General features: G+C 38.0%; 1 protein-coding gene across 1 annotated transcript; it reads right to left on the bottom strand.

Moving 5' to 3' along the window:
• Positions 1-4,160: 4,160 nt before the first annotated feature.
• On the bottom strand, positions 4,161-7,740 carry LOC105036625 (potassium transporter 5). The gene is made up of 9 exons (XM_010912376.4): positions 7,458-7,740; positions 6,952-7,177; positions 6,609-6,857; positions 6,440-6,490; positions 6,059-6,319; positions 5,920-5,972; positions 5,712-5,826; positions 5,350-5,604; positions 4,161-5,264 (listed from the first exon to the last, which is right to left on the bottom strand). Exons 1-9 carry the CDS (start codon positions 7,662-7,664, stop codon positions 4,402-4,404), a joined length of 2,280 nt encoding a protein of 759 aa, XP_010910678.2. The 5' UTR covers positions 7,665-7,740; the 3' UTR covers positions 4,161-4,401.
• Positions 7,741-8,616: the final 876 nt, after the last annotated feature.

Raw genomic sequence — 8,616 nt, 5'->3', positions numbered from 1 at the left:
AGTTATATTGAGAATTAAAATATCAAAAGTTCGAGAATGAGATTGAAATGATAAATTTTCAACTTTTGAAAGTATGAATAAGAGAAAATATTTTTGAATTTTGATTGATTAGGATGTCATAGTATAATTTACGAAAGTATGTTTTCCTATCTTATGATGGGTTGAAATTAAGAGTGATTAATATTTTAAAATAAATAAATAAATAAATAAATGATGATGATAAATAAAATTTTTATTTAAAAATTAAGATATTGATTTTCTTCTATTTACAAGAGATAGATTTGATTTTGATCTAGTCATGAGATATTGAACATTAATTTTTATAGAAAATAAGATCATAATTTTGAAATCTTGAAATATTGAAAATCTTTGAGATGTTGATCTTGATAAATAAGAAAATGAATGATTCCATTTCAGATCAATATTTGAGGTATTGATTTTTTTTCTTATGAAATAATTTAAGAATGAATTTTATATCAAGAATTAGAATATTGAAATATTTATGGATGAGATTCAAGTAAGAAAATACGAAGACTCAAGCAAGAAAAATTTTGAGGACGAAATTTTTTTTAGGGGGAAGAATGTGATGCCCAGCCCATGTAACAATCCCAGCCCACCAAAGCCCAAAAAAAAAATAGGGGAGAAGACTCCCAAAGGGAGTCTTCTTCCTCCTCTCGCCAGCTCCCAATCGAAGTTGGAAAGAGCCCCCCTCTGGCTCTATTTAAGGAGGAGAATCCTCCTCTCTCTCTCTCTCACCAAAAATTTGGATCCAGTCGGCGGCAATCGTCGAAAAACCACCGCGGAGCCCCATCCTTGTGCCATCCATTTTGCTCATCGAAAAAGCCTCGCCGGTGTTGAAGGTGAGCCTCCTCCTCTTCCTCTCTTCTCCTCCTTTCTCTCCATGCCTGTGTGCACGATCGCCGGTGATTGGAGTCACCGGATTTTTTTAAGAAAGGGATTCGGTCCCTTTTGAATGTTTGGGTGTCGGTGGTCACCGCGGCCACCAGCTTAGCCCTCCTCTTGCCGCTGGGTCGCCCCTCCTCCTACCGACGGTCGCCCCATGCCGGTTGCACCGCCGGCCGGCCAGCCAATAGGGGATTGTGAGATCCCCTATTTCGGCCCAAAGGAAAATCGGGAAGAAGAAAAGAAAGAGAAGAAGAAGAAGGAAAAGAAAAGAAAAAAAAAGAAAAAGAAAAAAAGAAAAGAAAAAGAAAAAAAGAAAAAGAAAAGAAAAAGGAAAAAAAAGAAGAAAAAAATAATATAATAATAATATAATAATAATAAATAGGATTTTCTCTTCTCTCTCTTCCGTGAAGAAAAAGAAAAAAAAAAGAAAGAAAGAAAAGAAGAAAGAAAAAATAAAATAAATTAATTAATAAATAATGATATAAATAATAAAATATGAAAAGAGAGTTTCTCTCTCTTCCTTCTCTTCCTTCAGCCTGAACTAGTATTTTTTCTCTCTAAAATTGGACTTTCTCTCTCTACTTTCTCTCTCTAAATTATTTCTCTCTCCTAAGATTTTTTAGAATTTTGAGAAGAATGATGATAAATTTAAATGATCTTAGTGATGGTTTTTTTTATCTGCGATCGTCGGACGGTACACTGGCATCCACTTTGATCAAATTAGTATTTTTAGATTTTAATTTCTATAATTTTATTAAATTATTCAGATGATAATTTCAGTATGATTTGATCTGATCGATCGGATTTGTTGAATCATATCATTCGAGGAGTCCAAGATGAATTTTCTTTCTTTAAAATTTTCTTTCTCTAGAATTTTCTCTTTCTAAAGCCATTTCTCTCTCGATCGATTTCTCTCTCTTAATCGATTTATCAATGAAAATTTTTTTTTAATATTTTTGATCTGATGAAGAATCTTGATCCATGATTGTTGGGTAGTGTATTGGCACCCACCTTGATCAGACCATGAATCTTTAGATTTGATCATCCATGATCCCGATTAGTCATGACTTGATTTGATCATGTTGATTTCATCAATCGAGATATTGGACCAATCGTAATATTGGATTGTGTCACCTGATCAATTCGAATTATACCTCATGAATTCTTTCTCCTCTAATTGTCTCTTCTACTTGATTTTATGAAATCGATGAAGAAACCTCGGTCCTATCACTTCGAATCCGATTTGATCTGATAGTCAAATTTTGGATCATTTAGGTCTTAATTAGATTTTGATTAGATGAAATTAGATGATCGGATCCAATCTAAACCATTGAAATATGGTATTCATATTCTTTCTAATTATTGAAATTGATTCTGTATAAGATTGTAGATGTTTGATCATGAAAAATCGCGATATGATCTACGAACAGAATTTTTGGGAAAAAATTTATAGAATTATGTGGATTTATTGGAATGCATTCGAGGTAAGTAATGTTTCACTTTTTCTAGATTTATCAGCAAATTATAATGTATTTTTCTGACATGATTTGTGAAACGATGCATGAACTAGATGAATGGTATTTTGTTATGAAAATATCTTAGTTGAAATGTTATGACGAAGCATGATTGAATATATTGATTTCATGATGCATTATATTGATTGATTTCGATACTATATGATTATATATTTTATTATCAAAATTAGAATATGAAATATGATTTGTGAAGAATTCTGATATAAGAAACAATATGAATTGACAACCTGACTATGTAAAAGACCCTACCAATGGGGGCATATACGTTGGCAATTAATTTGTCATGAGGGTTTACGTCACCAGCGAGACCAGCGACAAACCGCCAGAGAGACCAGCGGTTCCGAAGGATTTTGCTGCCAGATGATTCACAGCTCACCGCAAGAAGATACGCGGTGTTATGACCCTGCCACAGGAAAAATGTGGTCATAGCTCATGGTTGACGAAAAGAATTGAAGAATGAAAGAAATTAAAATCTCGAAAGAAACTTCAATTTTGAAAAAGAAATAAATTTGGCATGAACTATATTGCATAATTGAAAATTGATTTCGAATTAATGAACTCGATATGCTTATTTTCTGTAAATGATTATTTACTTAAATGTCTGATGAAATCTATTGAAAAGTGATCATTGCTTAATGGGCTGTCTAGCTCATTACCTCCTATTTTACTATTTTTACAGATATTGAGGAATTAAGATAATACAAGATATGAATGGAAAAGTGATCAGAAGCAGAATCTCCATACTTTTATTTTAAATTGAAAGTCTTATTGAATTTGATGTAAGGCGTATGAATCATTGTTGAATTTATTGAGATATTAAAGAAGAAATTTAGATCGTTATGTTTTGGATTTGAATTATTGACTAATTATTCCGCTGTTGTTTTAAGATAACATGATAAGATGCCTTGCATGTTTATGAGAAGAGTTTTTTATAAGTATACGGCGATTGCCATGACCCTCGATTCACGATCTCGGATCGGGGGCATGACATCTACTCTGACTGTCTTCCTTTTGTCTCTACAGGCAGAAGTTGCACCTTGATGGTAGAACTTTCTCCAAGCTCATTATGTACTATAACTTGCTAGTCTTAAATAAAATGCTCAATCACTAACTATGATTTTGAGTAGAGCCACCACAAAAGTGTACCGTTCTTTCTTTTTTTTTTAGGTTCTGAGACTGTAAGCAAATCTGATTGGCAGTAATGTATCAGTATGAGTGTAGAGTGGTTATGCAGTCAAAGACTTGTTCCGTAATTCATCTTGTATTCTTAATTGAAAAGAATGTCTTTACTTGCCAAAAAGCAATAACATAAACCCCACAATTTGCAATTCAATTTCTGGTGTATGCCTCCCAATTGCTTGGCAAACAATTCTAGCATTATACAATCAAGGACTTGTTCTGAAATTTATCTTGTATTCATAGTCGAAAACAATGTCTTTGTTTGCCTAAAAGTAATACCATAAACCTCACACTTTGCAATTCAATATCTGGTGCATCCATCTTAAATGCATGGTAACCATTCTATCATTGTATCTTAAATTGAAACAGGTTGCATACGTAACCACTTATTTGCATGTAGATGCATATTTCCCTTGTCTTCAGCGAGTGTGCTAGTATCTTTCACATAAAATTTGAAGACTAGTTCTTTCGACATATCTTATTTGTTTAATTTCTGAACTGAATTCTATTGCATTATATTAGCTTAAGTCCTATGAGGTGTTCATTGTAACTGCTGTATCTCATACATTTGAACTTTAGGTTCTTGCTACCTGGCTTACAGCTTACATTAAGTTTGGCCATTCATACTATCTCTATCTATACAAAGGAAGCCACAGTTCTTGTTCAAGTTACATCCAGCATCATAGTGATTACTTACATTGCAGTCAGCATTTCAAGTTTTCAGGAAGGCTTACAACGCCTGAGAGTTGGCTCGTATCTTCTTGCAGGATGATCAGTTTCATCATATGTAGTAATTCATGCCTACTTGCAGCAAATTCTTGTTGGGTATCTGCAGATCGACGAATCCCTGCCTGAAATTCCTCCTCAAGAAATCATATACGTAGTCGACAACAACCCTCTTTAACATTCCAGAATCCTCACTAGCCTTCACCTCACTGTGACCCAACAAGTACACCACACCTGAGGTCCAGGAACTCTCCAAGAACCTGGTCTCCTCCTCTGCCTCTCCATTTCCTGTGCCATCTTCTTTACAATTCTCCATCCGAATGAACGACTTGAGATGCTCCATCAGCAGGTGCTCAAACTCCTCATTCCCCACACGTCGATCTCGGTATCCATACCTCACAATGGAACGATACATTTTGTAGTCTCTAGGCCCTACTCTTCTGAGCAAGAACCGCTCATCGGCCTGGACCTTGTTCACAGGCAGATACTTGACAGAGACAAATATTAGCACTGAGTGAATTGCAGGTAGATTGGTAAGGAAGTGAGGAAATATGGCAGGGATCCCCTGTGTCAGCTCAGTATAGAGGAGCCCGACACCGGGTACCCGTGAGATACCGAGGTTGGAACCGAGGCTGTGCAGGTATTGGGTTGACATCTTTTGTTCTACTTCAAAGGCATGGCGCCTTGACTGCACGTAGTGCCACACATACATGACGAAGAAGAGCACCGCAGCAAAGGAGAGTGGAAGGTAACCCCCTTTGCTGAATTTGTAGAGAACTGAAGAAAAGTAGAGGAGCTCAAAGGAGAGAAACATGAGAACAAAGAGGGCAACAAGGATAAGGCTGGTTTGCCATATCATCAGCATAATTAGGATGAGAAGGGAGGATGTAACGATCATCACTGCGACCACTGCAATCCCTGTGAATTGTGAAAGACATGGTCAATTTGAGAGGTGATCAAGAATATTATATTTTCCATATTGATTTAAGAAGCAAACTATTACCATAAGCATTTCCAATGTTAGTTGTCTCTTTGAAGGAGGCGGTGACCATGACGCAGGCAAACATTAGAAGGAAATTTATCTCAGGAATGTAGACCTGGCCTTCATGCTTGTGAGAGGTGTGGATGACTCGCACTCGAGGGAAGCAACCCAAAGCCATGGACTGCTTCACTATTGCAAATGTGGCAGAGATCATGGCTTGACTTGCGATGATTGACGCCAAGACGGCGACAGCAAACATGGGCCAGTACACACATTCTGCAACAGATTGTGGCAACCAAAGAAAGATTTAAGAAACATGCTCCCTGTGTATCCAGGTTCTAGCACTGATTTCATACCACTGAATGAAGCAACAGAGAACATACCAGGAGTAGACTTGTAGAAGGCATCCGAAACGTCAGTTGGAACGTTTGAGAGGTATGCAGCTTGTCCCACGTAAGCACAAATTAAGCAAGGGTATATCAATCCAGCAAATGCAATCTAGAAAGAAGAAAATAAAACAATGTTAGAAAGGCTGAACATCTTCTGAATAATCCATTTGGAAGCTAAGGTTTCAAGAAAGAGAAGTCAAACCTGAATCGATCTAACTGAGAAGTGACCAAGATCAGCAAACATGGCTTCAGTTCCTGTTTTCATTAAAACAGAATAACCATTTGAGAACAGAACAAGTTGTCAGTATGCAATGCAGTTATATATTGCAAGGAGAATATACCTGTCATGCAGAGCACAACTCCTCCAAGAGAGATCCAGGCCTCCTTAGGATCCCTCCTGAAGTATGAGATGATGTAGATGGGGTTGAAAGCCTTTAATACTGTTGAATCATGCTGGATGAAATTGAAGATTCCAATGGTCCCTATGAACAAGTACCATATGAGGATCAAAGGGGCAAATGTGTACCCCACTTTGTCGGTCCCGAACCTTTGAATGGCAAAAAGAGCCACCAGTATAGCCACCGATATCATCGCAACAACATCTGAGATATCATCAACATTGAACAGTACTAATTAGAACACTCTGCAAAAGTCCTACCTACAAGAGAGAATCAATAGAAGAGTTAACAAGGCAGATTCAAAGCTATGTTCAAAGAGTTTACCTTTGCTTAGTCCTGCATCAATCTTCCTCACTCCATCTACTGCTGAGAGAACTGCATCATTGAAGTTTTCTTAACAAGTTAGAAAAATTGGAATAGAATTAGAAATTAAAATTAAAAGTTATGAACCAGTGAGAGGTATAATGAAGAGAGGAAATTCATTGGAACCAACCTGAAATACAAGGTGTTAGGATACCATCTCCAATGACCATGCATGTTCCAAGAAGGGCCAAAGAGAGAAGGCCAGTTTTAGCCCAATTGCTCTTCTCCAAGGCCTGCTTTATTTTCTCAGCTCTCTTTAGGTGCTTGTTGGGTATCTTCAGCTTATAAGCAGAGAGTTCCATTTCTTCTGCTTGCTGGTTCGGAATCGCGCTCACCTTGGAATGTCTACATATCAATGAATACATCGCGAAGGTTCCACCTGAAAACAAACAAATCAGTCTTCCTCATATATTTCATCAATTTGAGCAATAATCCTACAAAATCACAGGGCTTTGCCATTTGCAGTATCTTACCGTCTCCATTGTCATTGGCCCAGAGGACAATGAAGACATATTTGATAAGGGGAAAGAGTGTGAGAGAATATATGATGACAGATAGAGCTCCAACTATGTCATCATTGCTCGGTACCCGGTCTGCAAATGTGCTTGCAAACACATACAATGGCGACGTTCCAATGTCCCCGTACACCACTCCAATGCTTTGAAAAGCCAGCTGCATTACAACGGCCACTGAAAGGACCTATTCCACCCCCAATCCAAGAACCAGAGTAGGAGAGAACAAGCAACACAGGAGAAGAATTAGAATTCCATTTAGTAAAAGAAAAGACCGAAAATATCCATTCAAAAACAACTTGAGAACATAAAACAAAAGTGATCCTAAAATCATTACTAACAAGGAATCTATGTAAGTCTTTTGCTGTAAAGTGTGGATATAGACATAGGCTCATTTATATGAGCAATATAAAGAAGTAACAACGTGGTAATAAGTTGGAAGAGAGTGCAACAGAGTTTGTGATTACTTTAGAAGTGGTGGGCATGCCGGAGACCCGGTTAGCCTCTTTGTCAAGGGAGTCAATCCTGTTCAAGTGTGTCCTTATGGGCTGCTGCTCTTTGCCCATCTCTTCTTCTACTCCTTCCTCCCTTTCTCTGTCTCTTATGGCGTTCTCCTTCTCATCATTCACCATCTCTATGTTCAACACAACCCCCTCAACTACTTCTTCCCCCATTATGGGGTAGAGAATGGCTCCAGAAAGTAGGAGAGATTACAGTAAGAGAAGAGAAAGAGGCAAAGAGAATGCTTTCTTCTGGGGGCAGCAGCCCAGGGCCGAGGCTCGCATTTTATAAGCACCAAGGATGGCGGTAAGCTAACCGCTCTCTCCGGCAATGACTTATTCCCTAGCTGGCACGCGAGTCCCTATTAAAATTTAAAATTTAATCGTCTGGGGAAGGTGTGGACGGCCCAGCAGCACGGAACTGTTCCCCTTCACAGCGGCAAAAGGGCGAAAAAAAAAAAAAAAAATCACCCACTCTTAAGTGGATGAAATCGATCATCTTCTTAGACCTCTTTGAACCGTCTTTCAAATGTTCTCGGCGTGCAATTACTGCAAGACAGCCCATTTTGGCGTCTACTAGTCCCTTTCAAGTTGAAGGGTCCGCTTGGCTGCATGCACCAACAACCGCCACAAGCATTAGCCACGTAAAATGGACAAGGATTTAAATAGAGAGAGGGACGCATAGGCCAGCAAAAATATGGGGCTAATCTAACCCGCTCGATAGCAAGTTGGAAGATTAGATTTCTCCAGTCATCCGGGTTGGAGAGGATCCCTACTGCTTTGTTAAATTGTATATTGTTAGACTCCTAGCAATTTGAGAATACCTTTGCTTTGGTGCAATTTAAAATGGTTTTCTCTTTAATTAAAATAGAATTTCTACTTTCAGACCTATTTTGCTTTCTTCACAGAGAGAGAGAGAGAGAGGGAGAGAGGGAGAGGGAGGGGGGGGGGGCGAGAGAGAGAGAGAGAGAGGGAAAGAGTCAAGGAGAGAGTGTGAGAGGCAATTGAGCATGTAAGGGTTCTTGCAAGTGAGAGGGGATTTCTTTTTCGGATTTCCTAATTTGATTAGATAAATTCTTTGAAATTAGAACAAGTACTTGTTATAAAAATTCTCTTAATTAGATAA

This window comes from Elaeis guineensis, chromosome 9 (genome assembly GCF_000442705.2).
Source record: "Elaeis guineensis isolate ETL-2024a chromosome 9, EG11, whole genome shotgun sequence".
Classification (NCBI taxonomy): domain Eukaryota; kingdom Viridiplantae; phylum Streptophyta; class Magnoliopsida; order Arecales; family Arecaceae; genus Elaeis; species Elaeis guineensis.
The sequence above is the reverse complement of the archived record's forward strand: the minus strand, read 5'-3'. Positions and strand labels throughout refer to the sequence as shown.

What these genes read in the sequence shown, in the direction of transcription:
- LOC105036625 (XM_010912376.4), bottom strand. Translation starts at nt 7,664, where the DNA reads ATGGGGGAAGAAGTAGTTGAGGGGGTTGTGTTGAACATAGAGATGGTG. An exon ending in GGCCAATGACAATGGAGACG is followed by an intron (nt 6,858 to 6,951) that starts GTAAGATACTGC and finishes GTTTGTTTTCAG; the next exon opens with GTGGAACCTTCGCGATGTAT. An exon ending in TGATGCAGGACTAAGCAAAG is followed by an intron (nt 6,320 to 6,439) that starts GTAAACTCTTTG and finishes ATGATATCTCAG; the next exon opens with ATGTTGTTGCGATGATATCG.